This window comes from Lycium barbarum, chromosome 2, assembly GCF_019175385.1.
Source record: "Lycium barbarum isolate Lr01 chromosome 2, ASM1917538v2, whole genome shotgun sequence".
NCBI lineage: Eukaryota > Viridiplantae > Streptophyta > Magnoliopsida > Solanales > Solanaceae > Lycium > Lycium barbarum.
Genome location: NC_083338.1, coordinates 147,818,321 through 147,840,586, shown reverse-complemented (window position 1 = coordinate 147,840,586; position 22,266 = coordinate 147,818,321). Strand labels below are relative to the sequence as shown.

At 32.3% G+C, this 22,266-nt stretch overlaps 1 protein-coding gene across 2 annotated transcripts; it reads left to right on the top strand.

The window, feature by feature from the left end:
* Positions 1–6,391: 6,391 nt before the first annotated feature.
* On the top strand, positions 6,392–20,317 carry LOC132627953 (BEL1-like homeodomain protein 4). Of its 2 annotated transcripts, none has more exons than XM_060343596.1 (7): positions 6,392–6,572; positions 6,745–7,247; positions 7,505–7,676; positions 7,778–8,326; positions 9,097–9,478; positions 12,123–12,183; positions 19,562–20,317. In XM_060343596.1, exons 2-7 carry the CDS (start codon positions 6,906–6,908, stop codon positions 20,063–20,065), a joined length of 2,010 nt encoding a protein of 669 aa, XP_060199579.1. In that variant the 5' UTR covers positions 6,392–6,572; positions 6,745–6,905; the 3' UTR covers positions 20,066–20,317. The 2 variants fall into 2 exon arrangements, with proteins under 2 accessions (XP_060199579.1, XP_060199578.1); XM_060343595.1 differs by having other exon boundaries at positions 6,393–6,572; positions 7,778–8,322; positions 9,093–9,478.
* Positions 20,318–22,266: the final 1,949 nt, after the last annotated feature.

Here is a 22,266-nt window from a genome sequence, read left to right as displayed (position 1 = left end):
ATAATTTTTTTAGAATATATATAAGTTGAAAGTTTTTTTTTTTTTTTTTAAATATGCATTTCATAGTATTTGTCCAGATATATTTGTGCAACGCAGAACATAGAGACTAGTATATTATAAACATATATATTTAACATTGAACTCCATGCCTTTAAGGATTCAACCCCATCAGTAGCATAATACCTCAATTCCCCTTTTCTCTTTTTCCTACACCAATGTAATAAAAACTATTTAAAAAATACTAAATAACTTCAACAAAATCCTAGCTTAGCCATTGGCTCTTCTTAATATTGAAGAGCCTGCGCAATATAAGGTATGAAGAATAGATTCACAAGTAATCATTACCAACCAATTATTAGTTTGGGTTAAATTTAGATTTCTCTTATTTTTAGAAAGAATTGCACATTGTTGACTCATAATTAAAGACAGCTGCGGACACACATCATTTTACATAGTTCTTCCGTACAAAAAAGATACAAATATATTACGAACACGCTTATATTATAATAGTAATGGTGACCAATAAACAAATAGTTGTTTTTTTATGCTGTTTGCCATTAGAGCAAAAACAAAAGGAAAGAAGAGGAATTTAGCAAAAAAGAAAAAAAGAGAGAAGGGAAATCATCCTTCCACTTCAGTTTTTTGTACCCATTCTTTTGTGGATTTTCCCCCTCCCATAGAAAGCGACGTACTAAAACTTTAAAATAACCCTAAAAAAAAACTTTACTATAAAATTATAATAATCAGAATTTTTTTTGGAGGTGCAAGTGGGAGCGGCTGCTTTCATTTCCATCGTTGAATCTATCATAAGTATCAAACGCTCGTATTCCATTTGCCCATAACATTTAAATAAGCCAAGCTTTACTTTGGGCCCCAGGCCCAATACCCGGGCCCACAGGGGGGGGGGGGTGGTGGTGATGATACAGGATTTGCATAAATTGCCGTTTTAAGGCCACTATTTTATTGGATCTTAACATTTTTAGCAAGTTGGTTAAAATAGTTATTTTACCTGCCTAAACTATAACAGATTGTAATCACCACCGTTATATGCTCAATGTATAATAAAAAAATAGTAAATGTATATTTTAATGTATACACCGATATTATAATTATTATACTGGTTAAACTTTTGTAAGAAAATAAAGATTAAAATTATTTATTGTTACAAACTTTGTTAGGCTGGTGTGTAGTGTAATAATTCCTATTTTATACTGCCGTTGTTAGTTTAGTTGGTTAAAGTTATTTGCGAAATGAAGGAAGTTTATATAATTAATTTTGAAGACGAAATTTAATCACTGAACTAATGGGAACAAATTTAAGTGACTCAAATTAAAAAAAAAAAAAAAGGAGGAGGTATATGGTGCAAATAATTTGTTGTTGGGGGGTGTTTTGGGAGGGGAGGGGGTGTTGGTGTGGGGATTGGTTGGGATGGTTTTGGCAATTATATGAAAAATGGTAGGGTCAAATAATAATAAAGACAGTTCAATTGACATGTTACAATGTTACATTTGCTACTAATAAGCTACATCTTATACAGGGTTATATCATTATCAAATAGATGATAATGATTGTGTTGGAGTGGTAATTATTATTTCTTCATCTCCAATTAGAGATTTTGAATTTGTGTAATAAATAAGAAATCGCTGTGGTTAGAGAACATTTTACTTTTTAATGTAGAATTTTTCGGCTTGAATTTAAATTTGGCGGACCACTAATATGGATATCAAAGGCAGTGTAGGCAACCAAAAGATATATCATTATCAAACAGTAAAAGAAGCAATTTGTTCATTTTTATCTTTTTCCATTCATGCGATTGCCTGACTTAGGTTTTTGTCATTTTGTGGTCCTCCATTTATTCCAATACCTTTATAAATTTCTCTCTCTCTCTTTTTTTGTTTCTCATATTTTATGATTTAAATCCTTGACGGGGTTATTTCTGATAGGTGCCAGCAATAAATTAAATTGGAATCTATCACAATATCTTGTTTCTTCTAGTTATTTATGAGGGATATGGACATATGGTGACATGTCATGAGGAAGTTTTCAGTGACATGTAACTTCGATGATATATGCTAAGCTAGGCCCTCAAATTTTCTTTTAAAGTTTAGAACTTATATAGTATCTTTTTTTCCATCCGATATTCGGTACCTGTATTAGAATCCGACTATATCTAGATTCACGCTGTGTAGGGCCCATTTCTAAGAGAAGTGTTCCCTACCAAGGATTTTTTCCATACACAAAGCTCTAACCCGAGACCTCTAGTTAAGGGAGGAGTAACCCCATCCACTGTCCCCACCCACGCACACACATATATTACTATTTTTGAATTGGTGAATTATTGGAGTCGAGCTAGTGTTACCTTTTACCTTAACTAATTTCTCAATTTAAAGTTTTGCTATGTTGATTATTTCTTTACCTAACTTTGGTTTACTAGCTCTAAAACACGAGTAACTCGTTAATAATTATTCTAAACTGGTGTAATGAAAACGAAATCGCATGACGAGCTAGAGTGCCTTTAAAATTATTGGATTTCGATTATTTTAAAACATAAGATGACATGAGAATGTTGTTGTGAAGTTATAAGTTTCATTTAAAATGCAATAAAAGATTAATCCAATCATATCATTACATGAAGGAGACAAATGAAAAGTCTAAATGGACCCCCTTCACCAACTCTCGTGGTTGCCAAGCCAATGGTTAATGAGACAAGTTGCTCGTTTTTCATATACCTGGATTATGTTTTTGCCTAATTGTATTTAAGGTTTTCTTAATCATGTGCTGACTCAAGTGTGTTAAGGACACAAAAAAATTCAACTGCTTAATCCCACTGGTGATTAACTCTTTGTTTACAATTTATTATATTTGGCATTATTGTTAGGGTTTGTCCTGCATTTTCTAACTTATTTGGATTCTATCATAATTGTGTTTTACTTCAAAAAGAATTTATTGTTAGAAAAGGGTTTCTTTGTGGAAAAAAACTCTACCATACTTATCCTTTTTCTTGGAGGAGAAGTTTTGCACTTCTATAAATTGGTGATTTATCCTTCGTACAAAAACACAATAACATCTACAATGTAGTCTCTAAAGAGTCTCATTTAGGGAGAGATTATTCTCTCCATAATTTTTATGTTTTTTTTATTAGTTTTTCAATATGTAGGCCAATTGGCTAAACCATATTATATTATGCATCTTTTGTTATAGTTTTCTGTGTAGTCTAATTTATTGTTGTTCAAAATTTGCAATTATTAGCTTCTGCATGACGCCATGATTATTTCAATCCCAAGAATCATATCCGTAAAAGGATATTGTTTATATATGGTAAATGAATCTTGGGACTTAATTAGCAAATGAACTAACAACAGCTTTATTTTATTTAAGAAGCAACTATATTTTCACATATGATTTAAAATGCTCATTTCCATAAAACTATCTATACAGTCTTCCACTAAACGAAATAAATTCATTTAATGTGTGTATTTTTGCTTCAGAAGTTAGTAACGTTTTATAGCTAGAATATATGTTTTGTGTCCCTTACGTGTTGTTGCCTGATGGCTAATGAGACCATGGCCAAAGATTTAAAAATAATTAAAATCATTGAATGGTCGGATCGTGAATAGTGTCAGATCGGGGAGGAAAAAAAGAGAGATGAGAGTGTAGCCATTTAAAGTTTATTGGATTTCAATACATAAAATAACTTGGACTATATCAAATTTTAAATATATTATTCTGTATAAATATTGTGGACTAATGTACTTGAATTAATTATTCTCCAATAAATATTAATTAATAATTCAATTTTGTTGGGCTAGTCCATTGATTTGGGCTTCAAATGCTGATCTCACTTTGTAACAAAAGTGTCATCTTATGTTAAAGGTTCAGATTGGTGTCATGTGTCAAAATGATGTGTTATGCCAAGTCAATTAAAAGAGCCAATAGTAAAAGGAGTTAGGCTAAGTCCCCTCTTGTTGCATCTTCTCTAGATGGAATAAAATGGACCGTAACCATTCTGGGTAAGTTAAAAAAAAAGAAGAGCAAATAGTATAACGTCACATGCCAAGTCAAATTAAAAGACCAATTAAAGTGCCTCACGAGTACAAATGACATATTCCTTTTAATTTTTATGGCTTAAGCTCGAAATCTATGTTTAAGAGTGAAAAATCGTGTCCATCTACCCAACCCTAGGTGGTATTTAAAAATGGTACCTAACCTAAATTTTCCCCCCTTTGCGAATGACCAAGGTCTTCTTTTTTGGCTATTATAATTTTCCTTTCTATTGGCCGGTATCACGTGTGGTGAGATAACAATCCACGAAACATGTGATAGCAAGGCAAATTTCATGATATTTTCGTTCATTCAAGAAAGTACTTTTTAAAGTAATAAACGACACAACCCTAATAAAAATCATAGTGTTAGAACTTAGAACTAACTTGATACTATCAAATTAAATTCTAATACTTGTGCACGATAAGATGGATGGTGGTTGTCACCATCTACACACCTTTATTCAAAAATTTAAGAAAATAAAAAAGAGGTAGTCCCCCACAAAGGCTCATAATTTAAGAAGAGAGAGGAACGGCACATACAGTTGTAGGTTCATCTGATATCAGGTCGGAAAGAACACCTCATGTCATTCTCCGACACTACAAGAGTGGTCCCTTTCTTATGAAAGTTACTCCTACTACTAGCACTATTACATGGCTGTTACTCTCTTTGACAACGTAACTATTAGTGTGTGCACACCCTTTTATGCTCACTGCTCGTTTTTGGAATTGAACACCTTTAATTTGCCTTTAACAGTGCTTAAAACCAGCCATTATGATTGAGTTCTTGATGCATTAACCTGCTTACTTTTTTAAAAATAATAATTAATAAGTCATCTTTACCAGTGGCGGATCCAGGATTTTAATGTTGTCCCAGGAAATTGACCCTAGGACGCTAGAAATAATTTTGAACACCCTGGACTTCTTAGCTAACCTTTTGCATTTGTTCAGGGTATTCAAAAGTTAATATATGTATACACTATATATGATGGAATACTCTCCATCTATGATAAGCAGGATTTCATGTAAGCTCACAAAAGTCCTAATTTGAATATGAAGATATGACTCATATCTTCACTGCTAATACAAAATAAGACAAGTGACATCAAATAAGTAATTACTATACATTGGTCTATGCACGTAGAATGAGTTTTTAACTATGGAATTTCTAAAAGAAGGTAGCTGCTTACTTGGAATATTAAAGTGTTGAGGGTGGCAGCCGTGGCTGATTCAAAATTTAAAGTTTATGAGTTCTGAATTTTTAGTCCTTTTGAGTTAGTAATGAATTTTAAATTAATAATTGTATTTCGTACATATAAAATGATTTTAAAGACATATACAAGATTTGTATTGAAGAAACGGCTGTGCAGAATCCCTACCTTCTGCTCTACATCCACCTCTGATTGAGAGTAGAAGTGAATTCATGATTTAGAGTAATGGGTTTAAAAATGAGTGATATGTATACGCATTTTAGTAATGTTTTAAAACCAAGTTTATACATAATTGAACCGGAAATAATGAGTTTAGTTTAACCTATAGAGCCCGTCCTAAATACCCCTCTGGTATGAAAAGAAATTTAATTTCATTTTCTATCTTGTAAGAGAAAAACGAGGAAAAATCGTGTTCTCACACAAGCTTATAAAGTCGAGTACTCCTCGACGCGAATCTCAAATCTAGTTACCACTCCTTTTAACTCTCTTTTCCCTTCCTTCTTCAAAGAACATAGAAAATTCAGAAGATCTGAATTTCTAACAAGGAATGCAAACTGCCCAATTAAGTTCTAGATATTAGCTGCCTAAACCAATTAGATCATTGTAATTTCATATCATCATTACTTGGAAGCATATTCTCAATGGTGTACGAAGAAATGAAGAACCACATCTTATTATTATTTTTTTATTTTTATTTTTTGAAAAAAGTGAACCAATAAACAAACAAAGATACGCTTAAGTTGTGTCACCAAAGGTGGTGTTTGTATCACTAAGACCTTTATGTAAGGTTAAAAACCATATAAAAATTACACTAATGTGTGCTTTCTTACCTTGTATGATGCGTGCTTACAAAGGAGACTTCCATTAATCATATTTAATCATAGAATAACATAGTATCATTTTTCTAAACAGAAAAAGGAAAGTTATATATTCGCAAAAAAAAAATTACAAAGCCTTGAACTATGGAAGTAGTGCTTTTCATAGGATAACAAAATTTCAACCTTTATCACCAGTGACTTTCACTACCCCTGTTTCTTTTACATTTTTTATACTTTAAAAGCACATATACAAATGATAAGTTGGTAATATAATTATTTATATATTAGATATAAAAAAGTTTCTGTGAAAGCGAAGGGAGGTGATAGTGAAGAGGAAGAGAGAAGGCGACCCATTCTCTTCTCCTGTCTTTGTTTCTTAAGTATTTCATTTCATTGAAAAAACAATCAGTACTACTACTTGTTTTTTATGAAAAGAGATTTCTGTCTTGTTCAGAGAAACGATTGTTCCTGAAATTCTACTGATGCCCTTGTATCTTTTAAGGGTAATATTCAACTTCAATTTATCTACTTTCTCTTCTATTTTTCTTCTCAAATAGAAAAGAAGGATACAAGTTCATTGATTTTTTCTTCTATTTTTTGCCCTTTTTGGTACTGTAAATCTTACAATATTCTCTCTCTCTTTTTTTTTTTTTTTTTTGTTTTGAACTTGAGCAGCTTCAAGACAAGAAATTGTCATAGATGAGATACCATATGGAAGGACACAAATTGTTTAATCTATAGCCAAAATTTACAACCTTAGTACTTTCAAAAACTTTCTCAAATTTCAGCATAAAAAGAGTCTTGTGTGTTGAAGAAGAAAAAGGAAAATTAATTCCATGTCACAAAGCTTTCATCACCACCAAGGATTCTACAATTTCTCAAATATTTATGAGAGATCTGCCACGACGAAGCATGAAGACATGTTACGAGTACAAGGCTTTGAGCAACAACAAGTGGAAGTAGCGGCAGTTGAGCCGCCGTCAGGGGGCACGGTTTATGACGGAGGAGGGATGTTGACGGAGATTATCAGCTATCCATGGCGGAAAGCAACCACGGAGATATTGGATGATCAGATCCAATCGAGTAATTATCGATCGTGGCAACAAAAAGAGCAACAGCAACAGCATCAGCATCAGCAGCAACAACTTCTTCCACCATCAATAATAAACGATGCTGAGGTAACTAAACTTGTAATCATTAATTAGCTATGATTATGTATTTATGCAGCATGTACTCATCGAATCTCGAGCACTAATAGTTGAAAATTTGGAGAATGAAGTACACTTAGATTCATTTTCAAGGAATTCTCATCAATCTGCCTTGACCTTGACTCTCAGTCGACTATATATGTGCTCCAATTTTATTGATCAGAAGTTTTTTTTTTCTTTTTCTTTTTCTCTTATTGCTAATTGGAACTTGGATATATTTCATGCAGCTTCCCCTAATGAATCCTCATATAAAACCGTCATCTCCACCTCGCTCTTCATCTTCACTTCACATGTTACTTCCCAACTCAGTGGAGACCAACAACCTTCTTCATCATCAAGGATTTCACTTGCTTAATCCAGCAACCGTGGAACCTCCGTCTCAGTTCACATGGGTTCCAGGTAATTAATTATGTCTTCAACATGCCCCTTCAGCCTGATTCTTTTTGACACTGAGATTCGAACTGGAACCTTTGTGATACCATTAATTATGTCTTCAACAGGTAGCAGCAGCGGAGAAGAAAATTCCACAAGAATTGGGAGGGTTGTGGATGGTCAAGGTCTTTCTTTATCACTTTCTAGGAATTTCGAAGCAGCTGCCAAATTGGAGGATTTGAGAATCGGAAATGGAGGAATTTACTTGCACAATAATCAAGGACTATTAGGTCCAATTAATAACAACAACAACAACCATCATCAACTGTTACATTCAGGAGTAATTATGGATCATCGTACTACTCCTCAAACCAGTGCTCATCATCAAGTTCATGTCGGATATGCAGCAGCAGCATCGCCAAGAATAACAAATGCTCTCAGAAATTCACGGTATGTCAAAGCTGCACAAGAGCTACTGGAAGAATTTTGCTGCGTGGGTAGGGGAAATTTCAAGAACCAAAGAGTCAAGAAATACGACGATGAAAACCCTAATTCCAACTCGGAGGGTGAAGATCATCGTGGTCCTTCGAAAGATAATCATCCTCCATTGTCAGCTGCTGAAAGATCTGATTATCAAAGGAGGAAAATCAAATTGTTATCTATGCTTGATGAGGCATGTCTTAGTAACTTCCTTTAATCCCTTAGTTATCTTTTCTAATTGTCAGTAAAACGTCAAACACTAGCTTGTTAAAGGGTCCATTTCCGAAATTATCAAAATCTGATTACCTAATTACAATAGTCATTAGCATCTAATAATGACATTAAAATATTAATATAGGACTAGTACCTTACGCCTTTCATTATTAAGTTTTAATTAGTGTTGCACTTTTTAGTAAGGATACATGTCCAACAACGAACGACATGCCTCCATTATAGGTTGTAGTTTAGCATTTGGGAAGCTATATTACGAAAAATCCAATTAAAATAAGTAATCAACAAAGATCCAAATGATTTATCACCTGCTACAGTTGGGACCATTTCTCTTTTCTTCAAGATTTGAGGTCTTTTTTTAAAATATATAATCTTGAATTATTGAGGCGAAGCCGCGTTACAATGATGGTTTATAATTGTGCTTAACCTTTGTTTAAAGTGTCAGTATTAGGAAAATATACTGAAATCTTAATTTAAAAAGATCCAGTATCCGACAAGCCACCCAAAAAATCAATTGCTCCCCACGTTCATTAATACCCATGTAGTACTAAGAAGATGTCAGTACAGTGATTAATTTTATTACAAACAAATCTGAAGAGCGGCCTTTCTTTAATTTGTGCTGGAAAAGTGCAGCACAACGATGCTTCGTGCTACGCATATTCCCATCATTTTTAGTCCTAATGCACACCATGTGGTTTGATATAATTAAATACTTATCATTTTTTTTTCCAGGTAGATGCGAGATACAGCCGTTACTGTGAGCAAATGCAAGCTATGGTGAACTCATTCGATTCAGTGATTGGGTACGGTGCAGCTGCACCGTACACTGCGTTAGCCCAAAAGGCAATGTCTAGGCATTTCAGGTGCATAAAGGATGCGATAGTAGCGCAATTGAAGCAGACCTGTAAGTACCTCGGAGAGAAAGATGTCACGGGTACAAGTGGGTTGACAAAGGGGGAAACGCCGAGGTTGAAAATGTTAGATCAAAGGTTGAGGCAGCAAAAAGCATTGCATCAAATGGGGATGTTGGATTCTGATGCTTGGAGGCCACAAAGGGGTTTGCCTGAGAGATCTGTTAATGTTTTAAGGGCATGGCTTTTTGAGCATTTCCTTCACCCGTACGCTCTCTCTCTCTCTCTCTCTCTCTCCATTTTTTTTCTTCTGTTTCTGCTTTCTGTTGCCTGTGGTGCTCATAGTACACTATACTCTGATACATATCATAATCACGCTGTGTGGAAAGGTTCATAAAGATTTTCAGAATTGATTTTTAACTTTTGCACTCTTAACTGTCTTAAAAGACTTTTTTATATTGTCAAGATACTTGAAAAATTTCTCGATTTCAATTTAAGTGTCTTAAATTGATAACTCTTTGCTATCAATATTCCACTTATCATGTTTAAGACCATATGATTTAAAATACATTTGGTAAATTACATTTAAGATCTCAAGATTCTAAAGTCACTTTATTTTTTTTTAAATTTCTTGTCTAGTCAAACTAAATTACTTAAATTAAAACGAAGGGAGTATATTAGTAATCTAGTAACTAAGACAGTCAACTTAATACAAGTTTTAAGCACTGATGATAATATACTCTTAACTTTTTATACCGCTATTATATACTTCCCCAGTTTCAATTTTAAGTGTTGTAGTTTGACTTGACATAAAATTTTAAAAATTAAGTGAGTTTTTGAATTTTGTAGCATTAAATTAAAAATTCGTGTAAGTTGTAACATATTAAAATTCTCTTTGAATGTAATGATCTTAAACACGATAGGTAGAATATTAGAATTAGAGAATTATCAAATATAGAAAACACATTCTATATTTAAAGAAACAAGTATAGTATAATCTTTCATCAAATACTTGGCATCTCTAGGCCTTTTATGTGCATATTCCCATTGCTTTCCTTCAATTTGGGTTGTTGAGGGAAAATCAGAAAGTCTCTGGCCCTCAATTACCAAATGTGAATCTTTTATTTTGTCCAAGAAAGAAAGGGAAGATTTCACATTTCCTTCTTGGGATTGGGAAAGGACTTGACTTTATCTGATGTCTAAATTTATGCATACTCATATCTCATTTTTCTCATTTTGTATAAAACACTTATATAATAAATAATACTATTCAATTAATTTTCACACACAACCATTTTAGAGGTACTACTCCATACAACAGGAAAAGAAAACTATTTTGTCCTTAATGTTCAAACACTTGATCTTTTACTTAATTCTTTAAGGAGTTTACAAGGTGATTCCACATTTTGTTAATATGGTTAAGTCAATATATGCTAGCTAGAAGAGGTTCTCTATCCGACAATAAAGTTCATTATGTATCTAGGAAAAGCTTTCTATTTTTTATTCAGATTTTTTTTTTAATTCTTATTCACATTATAGTTGCACAAATGGCAAGTAGAAATGATCTTCAAAAAAGTATTTTCAAAGGAAAGATAAAAACCAAATGGCAAGTAGGAATGAGCAGTTAAATTACAAACAATGTTCTTTAGAGTGATTTCACTTGTACCATTTAGGTATAGAATGAGTTAAAAGATTATAATTTCACCTGCATCATTTCGGTCTATATAAACAATCTTCTTATCATTAAACTCTGTACAAATATTCATGATTGAAGAGTGCGAGCACATAATCTAAAATTTTAAGCTACACGAGAGTGCACACTTTCTAATTACTTATATATTATATCTGAGCACATTTCTCACATGTAGATTTTATATTTTTCATGGTCAAACAGCCGCACACATACCTTTTTTTTTTTTTTTAACAGTACAATATTTGAATTTAGAATTTCTTTCGAGTCGAGTATGCTACTATATTTACTAAAACAAATGCCCGAGACGAGATCGGGAATACCATCTTATAATGAGGTATGTGTGTAGCTAGATTGCCAAACTCTTTCCCTTGGCATTCAATCAATTTTCAAGAACAAAAGATCTGTATAGCATTATATTTTAACTAACAGATGAAAGCTAGGCCTCTACTCTTTCACGAGGAGAAAAGGCCTTTTAATTATCTAGATCAACATAAGGTGTGTAACCAAGGGCGGAGCGAAGTGGGTGGAAAGGGGTTCACCCGACCACTTCGGTAGAAACTTACACTCTATATACAACGCTAAAATCATTTCGTATGTATACATAGTAGGTGTTGAATCTCCTTGATTTCTCTGTGTGTTTACTTTTTTATATTTTGAAACTCCTTAGTGAAAATTCTGATTCCGCCACGGTGCATAATGATTTACAGGCCAATTAAAACTTCAGTGAAAATCTCATTCATGTTTCTATATGAAAAAATTAATCTATATACACCAACAATATAAATAACTTTTATATTATTATTAGGCCATCTAAATGATATTTGCTAGTAACCTTTCATAAAAAGTGAAAGTTATAATCTTGAAAATAAATTATTTATTATAATTGATAAAAATATCTAATAAGTAACATAAAAGGAACTACACTATCCGGGTATATATATAAGTTAGGTTCTATATGAGAACACTATCTACCCCACTCAAAGATCATCTAAGAAGAAAAGACATTCAGATGTGGAGGTCATTTAGACACGGTAGGTAGGTAAATCAGTGTTATATATGAACTTTTAGGAAGAGATGCATTAGAATCTTATTCTATGAATTGCTGCAGGCAGAGCAGGAGATATCTTATTGACATGCAGGAATTTGTTTTTGAGGATCGTTGTCGGATTATGAATGAGAAAAAAGTTATGTCATTATAAGCCTTTGCTTTTGTAACAGGTATCCAAGTGAAGCAGACAAGCATTTGTTGTCCCGGCAGACTGGTTTATCCAAAAATCAGGTACTCATTACATCTTTTTTCTCTATAATATCAGATGCTGTCATATCTCTTGAAAAGGATAACTCATCTTTCCTATTCTATTGACTTGTCTGCTTTCTTTTTCTCTGGACATGCATGCCCTTTTAAGTTCTAGGTAAAAATGATGATAATTAATCAATCAGGGTTGAATATAGAGTACTCCAGTAAATTATGTGTTCAGTCGAATTCAGTAACTTTGACTTGAACATTATTTTATCTATTAAGAAGTCTGCTAACACGTTTAAATAGTAGATTTTGAACCCAATAACCCAAACAGTCAGTGGGTTCAGGGACATCCTAATGACTGAAGTACATATCATTGAACCACCTCTATAGTCAACTATCGCAAATTGAATTACAATGATAGCGTAGAAGATAATTATATTGTTATTGGAATACTCTTTTTGTTTAATTTATGCGACCTAGTTTGATTTGATACAGAGTTTAAGAAAATGAAGCCTTTTAAAATTTGTTGTCTTAAATATGTTATATGTGTAGCTGTAAAACTTTCAAAGGTTGCGATCTTAAGCATGTCATAATATTTGTGTGACGCTAAAAAGTTATCAGATAAAATAGATAATTACTTCAAATATAGTGATACGTCATTATTTTAAATTGACTAATAAAAAATAGTCACTTTCACAAGAATGAACTGGAATAGAGGGAGTGTATGTTATGAAGTTTTCTTAATTAAATCCCTGTGATTTCTTCCTTTCTCTTTTTAACTAGATGACACGCTAGCACGGGCCCAACAAAAATTGAGTATATTTTTATTATAGGAAAACAATTATAATTCAATTAATTCAAAATATCAGTATATTATTTTACTTTGTTTGTCTCCCCCTTATATTGGAAGTTCGGTTCTTTGGTGGAAAGATTTGAAATATCTTCTCCTATCAAATTTTATGTTATCACCTCTTTATGTCCAGCAATATTGAAAAACAACACTTTCATGTGTTAGCATTTGTTGTAGCCCTATATTTTCTAGTGTAAACACTTATACATATCTTAGTCCTATAAACTTTGTATTCTTTATGTTATTCCTCAGTATTTGCTTGAGGAGTCTGCGTCTAAAATTAATACATTTTCATCCTTAACCAAATGTATAGGTTTTAGCTCTTTGAATGCTTTTTGACTTTTATAACTTTCACTTTAAATCCTTATTTGTCTCCTAATTTTTCTTCCATAATTAGCTCTTTTCTTTTATAATATTAAGAAATTTACTATTACATATTAAAAAAATTATCCTAAAAGAAATGATGTACTCTATTGTTAAAAAAGTCCATGCCAATAACAATTACATTAAATTGCGCAAGAAATCACATTGTATTATTTGGTCCTAAATATTGAAAAATGCTACTAATCATTTTGATTTTTGATAGTTACTATTATGGGCCTAATTAATTGTATTTTTCTCAAATTTTCAAATAAAAAAATGTCTAGCTTTCAAATCAAATATACATGTTGTATAGTTTATAAGGCTTTAAGTTTGTAGGCTATTTTATTGTAAATTGAATCGATATCTCACTTGCTCTAGAAATTGATCATATTGAGTTAAAAACTTCAAATTGACTTCAAAATAATATTTGATAAACAAATATTTGAAATTGGAAAACCAATAAGGTGATCCTTGTCAGCTTTTTCTTAGTCCTCATTTGTTTGCATTTAATAGAGATCTGAATCTGAATGGTTTACACCTTAAGCCATTAAGTGCATTGACATTAAGATTTAAGCACTTATTTGATCTGCATAGATCTTAATTATTAAGATCTTGAACAAAGTCTTAATATCATTAAGTATTATTTTACATGACTGAGATTGGATAGTGTGTAATACAATTTTTCCATTTTCTTTTGAGTACTTTTGAGATTAGTAGTTTATTATATTTTAAAGTATTTTTGAGTTCATAAAACTGAATACTACCGAAACGGAAAAAGCATCTGGCCGTTTTTGGTACTTTTGACAAATGAAAGAATTCATTAATAGAAGAAATTTACACAATGCTTTAGTTAATTATATTTTAAAGTATTTTTAAGTTCATAAAATTTGATACTACGAAAACGGAAGAGACATCTGGCCATTTTTGGTACTTTTGAGTTTTGACAAATGAAAAAAATTCACTAATAGCAAAAAAATTACTTAATTTACAGTCTTAAAAAATTATGACATAGTTCATATACAATAGTAGAGAGAATTGCATGTTAAATTGGATGGGAAAGAGCGTATAATAATAGATGAGCAAAAGGTGAAAGGACCAAATTGCCTATAATTTTGAATTTAATATCAAAGAAGCAGCCATGTCGATCCAATATCGAGTGGCTCTTCCATAATAGTTAGTTAAAAAATGATTAGCTCACTTTCCCCCTTGTTACGTGAATGAGTTCTAATAAAAGAAGTGCAAGTATTAGCTAGGAACTCTTTTTCTTTCACAAAATGGGAAATACTGTATATTATAAATATAGTAGTACTACATAAACTTCGACTTGAATGCTAGGTTTCGATACTACGTATTAACAGTTGTTAAGCACGAAAAGACAGAAAGATACGTGAAAAAAAATAAAGAAAAGCTTCTTTTTTCTTCCTTTCAATAGCACTTTCTGAGAATTTGTTAGAATAATAATATTCTCAGGTTATGTTTTTTTAATTCTTAGCTTATATGACGTGTATAAAACTAATCTGAAGCTTTAACTAACTTCCTTACCAACAATATAGGAGTAAATAATTGATAGTATAAATTACATCAAACCTTTACAATACCTAAAAGATGCAGTCTAGCCCATTTTTTAATGGGTAGTTAGGACGTGCGTGTTTGATGTGACAATAAATATATTTTTATGAAAATATTTCGAGTAGGAAATACTATATATTTTCTAAATTATTCCCAAAACTGTGGTCGAGTGTGAACGCATAAAGTGGTACGAATGTACGATAGCATCAGCTTGCGGAAATTTTAATACCGCCAGAGTAAAGATTGTGTAGTATATTATTAGCACTGCTAACAGTATTTGCATATGTCATCATGTGGAATTTAACAACTGAGATACATGTAAAAGAAAGTCAATTGTATCTCTAAAGAGGAGTAACTTTTTTTTTCTATCTGATGTAAAATATTTTCGTGATTTTTTTTTTCTATTTGATGTAACATATTTACCTTCACGGATTTTTTTTGATAATATGTTAATCAAATATTTTCCTTTGAAACACTAAGGTATTTGATCGAATGGCACACTCGAAAAAAAGGTATTTTAAAAATCCATGCTAATAGAATTTCTCAAGTGTTTGGTTCAATAATTGTAATTAAAACATCTCAAATAAAACTTCAAGCTTTAATTTGACGCTAAGGCAAAATGTCTTTGGAAAGGGTAATCATATTACTCCTATAAGACAGTGACTAGCTTATAATTTCAAATTTGAACTATCGCCAAGTATTTCAAACATATAACAAATTAAAATATTACTTTTAGTCTAAAGATATATACTTATGACATCCAAAATTGAAATTGACATTTGAATATTAATGAATATGTATAATAAGTTTGAGACGTTTGAATTTAAATACACAATTGAATGTTAAGACATAATATTAAGATTTGAATACCAAAGAATTAAGATCGTTCATTTTCTTCATCTAAGTGTATGGAATTTGTCTTTGTTTAAAATTAACAAAATATAAAATTAAATAAATTATGAATTATTATTAGTACCAAATCAACAAATATTTAAATAAACTTATATGGTGGTTGGCGGTGGTGATAGTGATGGCTAACAGTGATACTTGCGGGTGCTGACGGGTGCTGACTGACGGTGGAGGTAATTGATGGAGGTGGTTATGTATAGTACGTAGGTGGTGGTGATAATGACTGATTATAGTGATTAATGGTGTTAGTAGTTGGTGGTGACAACCGACAATTATATGGTGGGTGATGTTGATAGCTAATGGTGGTAGCAATTAATAGGGATAGTTAGCTATATATGGTGGTGGTTGATGGCTATGTCGGTGGTGATAATAGTGGCTGATGGTGATATTTGTAAATGGAGGTTGGTGGTAGCGACAAATGACTGTGGTGATAGATGATGATGGATGATTGTTGTGGGTTGTGGTAAATGATAGCGGTGTGCGTTGGCGCCAAAGGGTAATCTTAAAAGTGGATGGAGTGGTGGTAAAGTGTCTTCTTTGCAGAATTTCTTGAATGAATATAACATCTTAAATAATATTAAAATTATGTTTTAATCGTCTAGATATTCAACCCAGACTCAATAAGTGATTGTTACCGAAAAAAACACACTTAATGATTGAGATTCAGACATAAAAAAAAAAAAATTAACTATGGAGATCAAAATTATTAAGATTCAAACATTAATTAAGTACAAACAAATGAAATCTTAATGTACCTCTAAATGGAATATACTGTATATCATGTTAAGTTAAACGCACATGCATAAAGGGCACACAAAATATCACAATATATAAATAATTAGTTGAACAATTTAACTCGCACCTAAGAATATTATTTAGTGGTCAATGACGTGAATTGAAAAACATGAAATTTCAAATTCAACTTCCTATATAAGCAAATATATAGGTGATTTTTTCCATCTATCCCACGGCTATGCCAAAAAAATAGGGCATTCCAATATTGTGCCTAATTCCCACTCTAACTCAAATGTTTTTTTTCTTTTTCTTCAAAAGATAACATTATTACTGCTACTACTTATGCTTCATAATACAATAAATATGGGACTTTTCTAGTGGATTTATTTCCATTTGAAGTCTTGTACATTATTATATTCAAAAACAAAAGAGAGATGGGATTCAAAAAATAACAAAACATTCTCAGCTAGCTGGCTCACGATTAGAATTCAAGTCTATCATATCTGAACTGACATTTTTACACTCTAGCTAAGTTAGCAATTTTAAGAGATATATGCAACATTAACACTCAATTGTATTTTGATTACTTTACACAAAAACATATCAGATATTCAGATTATTAATTATTAGCGCGGATTTTCTCCCAACACATGCTCACTACAGTTGATTGATCATAGATTAAGATGCATATTTTGGAGATGATCATGTTAGGCGCAGCCACAAGTGGACTATTCATGTGACATTTTAGTCTTGCTTAGGGGCCCCAATGTTTCTCTTTTTTTGGGTAATAAAAGATTTAACTATATTAATAAATATTATGTATCATAACAAAATACATGGTTACGTCGTACTAGACTCAAGCCTACTGCTACTATTACTGGCTGAAACGTTTCTAGTCAAAGTAAGTGCCTAATTTATCTGCTATATATAAACATCAACAACAAACAAAGAAGAAACTGCCAAGTGAACTATAACCCAAAAAAAAAAAATAAGTTAGACTACCTCAACTTATTTTTTTGGGCTTATTTTAAGCACAAAATGACTTATAAGCTGGCCAGATAAACACTCAAAAAAGCTGAAAAGCAACTTATAAGCTAAGCCAAACGGGCTCTATATCACCATAAAGTTTCGTCTTTGCTCCTTCTTTAGCTACTATGTCTGCCACCCTAATCTTATTCCTATAGATATGGCAAAGCATATGATCCTGATCAATCTGCCTCATCTACGACGTGCATTCACTATCACCCCCAATACCACCTATTCTTAGGTTATCTAAGGCTGAACCGTCAATATCTAATTATAATTCTTAATATTGAGGGATATTATCCTGGATTCCTAGTTAAACTTACCTAGTGATGAGTCCTATAAGTGACATGTTTAAATTAAGAGCTTAGTTTCCTTGAAAACGAACTTAAATTTCATTTATGCTGCTGTTGTTTTTTCATCTCAATTATTAATGTTATGGCTCTAAGAATGCTTATGTCAGTGTTTTCGGCATCTGAATATAATGCTTATGTCAGTGTTTTCGGCATCTGAATATATCTTTAATCTTTTCTAGCTCATTCCTTCAATTCGGGATTAGCGAAATTTCAACTAAATGAATAATCCTATAATGTGCATTGCATGTATATAGTACTTTATCTGTGACTTTGATGCTACATGTAAATGTGTCTTTGATCTGATGTTATGTTTCACGGAAATAGCATGTTGTACAGGGTATGGAGAGAATTAATTGAGATGTTTTATGTGCTTAAAGCAATAAAATACCAAATATAGTACTAATATTATGAAGGAAAACATTTAGGTCATACTAAATTCACCATTATTAAAAGGATTTAACTGGTCTTATTTAGAGCTGTGTAATGTAAGACAGTACTAAGAGTAAGGATGTGGTAGTATTTAATTTGGCAGCTAGCTACACTAACTGATCCTGTTTGAAAATGGAAAGGTAAGGGACAGCTATTTGACAAACTACATCAAACATTTCCTCTGATTTAATTTACTGGAACTATCTGGCAAAGCGACACAAACAATTTTGTCTGATTTTCAGTACCCACAAATTTAGCATAGGACATTCACACTTGATTTTAAAGGTCTGTCACTCTTGCATTAATTTGGCCTCATGTAATCAATGTACCTTCAACAAATTGAGTGCAGTACCTAGCATTTATTACTCCATCCAATTTTATTACCCCCTGTAAACGTTTCTATATATGCTCCTCTGGTTCACAATATGTGTTCTTTTGGTCTTTTTATTTTGGCTAAAAATAAGTGTGTTTTTACATAATCAAGAAGATATTAGTTGTTTTATTCCAAATTTACTCATATCTAGATAAGTGAGTTTTTATGTAATTAAAAAATTATACTCATTTAGTTAAGTATAAGTTAGTCAAAATACCTATTTTTTCTAGGAACTAGTATTTTCTTAAGGGTTTGAAAGACCAAAAAAATACTTATTATGAACCGAAGGGAGTAACATGTTATATTAAGTTAATTGTATTTTTTCTAATTAAGGAGTATCAGTTGTTTGCTTATCACTTGACATACTGTAGTAGATAATTTGTCTTATTTTCAAGATCAAATCTCTATTTCTTATGGGAAGATTACCTATACATATATTTTGACTAACCTGATATTATGAAAATTTCTTATATACACCTCTAAATATGAGAAGTTTTGATGGATGCGTCTATCGGAAATCCCTAGAATATCTAGGATTTTCGACAAAAGTCATTTGAAATGTTTTTTATGAGCAAAATTTCTACGAATTTTCTGACATGAAGTCTGTTGGAAATTTCGGTCTTTTTAGTAGTTTTTTTTATTACTTAAGGGGTAGGGGAAGGTGAAATTGGGGAGGAGATTACAACGTGGGGATTCAAACCCACGTTGTAGCCAACAACTGAGCTACTTATAAGTGATCCAATTGCACGAATATACTTTATATTTTCAGTGCATATAAAAAATATTCTAAATATCTACTTTTTTCAGGTATCAAATTGGTTCATAAATGCTAGGGTTCGGTTGTGGAAACCCATGGTGGAAGAGATGTACCAACAAGAAACAAAAGAAGAGGAAACAGATCAAGAAGAAGATCAAGAGCAGCAAGAAAAACAAGCACAAACTCCTATGCACGACAAGAATAGCAACATGGCCATATCGTCAATAACAATGCCAGTATCCTCAGTAAGATCCGAATTTAATGCTAATGATAGAGACCCTTCAAAAAACATCATCAATTATAGGCAGTACGCCTTGGGAAACCAACTAGTAATGCTCCAATCAGATGACACCGCCTCCGCGTCCTCCACCGCGAACCGCTACTTCACAGCAGAGGAAGCGGCGGATTTGGTGGCTAATTCAAATGCGGCCAAGACGGCCGCATTTGGGTCTCAGCAAGCTGGAGATGTGTCACTCACATTGGGACTAAGGCACTCGGAAAATGTACCAAGGAAGGCGACTCAGTTCCAGTTAAGAGACTTTGATGCTTATTAATTATTATCATATCAACAATTTTAAAGAGTAGAAATAAGTAAAGGGAAAAGTGATGTATGAATTTACTTGTTATATATAAGGTTGGAGCTAGTACTTGGATATCAATTGTATAAATGGGGAATTTGTAATCGTATTTTGGTGAATTTGATGATACGTAGGTTATGTAAAAAAAGAAAAAAGAAAAAAAAAAAAGACGTGATGCGGATTATTTATGGAAACGTAGTGAGTTGAGTGTTATATTTGCTATTCCAATTAGAGTAATTTACGTGGTTGTATATATTTACAAGCTCTGTTTTTAGCTCTTGAAATTCTTATTTATGAAGCTATAGCTAGGTGAAAATGAACTATATCTATGTGCTATGAAGATTGCTGTCTTCAATGTGTTCTCTAGTCATATACTCCTCGATACATATGACGTCAATTAGTAATTATTATATGGAGCTCAGTATTTTCCTTACACCAATATAGTATCTACTGTTGGTAGTTCAATGTCAACACTAGTTGGACTGCCCTTTCGCCAGTGATAGAATAACCTCCAGTCCTGCGTGAGAGTTACCTTCAATTTTCATGATTACTCCGTTACACATTAGACATTACACAGCTAAATCAACAACTTCCCTTCCTGCAATTCAACCACCTCGTTTATTTAGGGTGGGTGGGGGTCAATGTTTTAAAATATTTGTTAAAACTAGAATTGGAAATTCACTGTCAATGTTCACCAGAAAACGGCCAAAATGACTATTTATGGGAATTATTGGAAGTTGGGTGATTTTATTGCTATCTTTCTGCATTAATAATATAATAAGTTTGATGATCTCTGCATGATTCTCCTACTTATAAAACACGGAAGAACGAAGATTTTTGTGATTAATCCGGATTTGCGGTGCGTAAGACCCGTTAAAGGGGAACATATTCGCTACCAAAAAAAATCCATTCTTAAGATTCAGAGATCTTTAATTAGGGGTAGAGGGATCCTATTCATTATCTACCGTATGAAGACATCTTCAGTTCTCTTTACATCAAATTTTCTAGCCAATAATATGACATAGCATATAATTATGTAAATGAAGTGGATGCAAAGTACATGATTATTAGAGTGAATCATTCTTTGATTATTGTCTATTGATAGTTATCGTTGTAGAATCTAGTAAAAATGGGCACTTTTTGGATTCAATTTTTTTTTTCTAGCTAGCAAGGGACCAATCACTTCTTAGAATGGTCCCTGCTAGTTGCTAATAATCCAAGTCCAATTATTTTATCAACTCCACATCAAGCATTGAGCAGTTAACTATCAATGTATTTTATTCGTACAGAAGAGTCGGTGTCCTCTATTGAATGTACTATTAACTCAAGTAACACTTCTTTTTTTCTTCACCACAACTTAATAATAGTACTACTAGCATTTAATTCATAGTATTTGAAATTTGTCATATCTGGCCTTTCGATTTAATTAAATAACAACTTATCGTACCATAAAATTCCCTCCTTTTTTTCTCATGTGGATCATTAGGATAACGGAATTGATTGTAGCACCAGCATCTCCATATAAAAAATTGTCTTGAAGTTTAGGTACGCTACTACTTACCTAAATTGCTTTATTAATTCAGTTTCTAGAAGATCAGTTATGAAACTTAGGACGATATTTCAAATTTTATAAAAAGCATGGCAATAGGTTTATTATCACAAATCAGTACACTTGTCGTTGTCGTGATTCATGAATTATTATTTATCACAGAATCAGTACTATGTCGCTGTCGTGATTCATGAATCTAATTGTTCTTGGATTGATTGGTTAGATCATTAACACAATAATTGCGGCTTTCCTCAACTTAGCATTAAACTAACGTTATCCACTGGGAGGTTGCTTTCAAGCTACATATATGGAACAATGGCTTTACACCAAAATGGCATCATCTCTTAGGCATATTACTGGGTCACATTGCACCATTTAAACTAGATATTTGGGAATTCCACTGGCAGTGGAAGACCCAACTATGAGTTCTACAAGTAGATAGAATCCAATGCTTTAAACTCGAATTATATATATATATACACACGTGCGACAAACAAGTATAAATTTCAGAACAAGTAGCGCTTATGCCGAAGTATTGTAACGACCCGTTTGATCGTTTAGCACTTTTGAACTCGTTTTCTCTAAAATATCCTTTTCGTAGTTTTAAAGGGCATTCTTGACTTGCGGG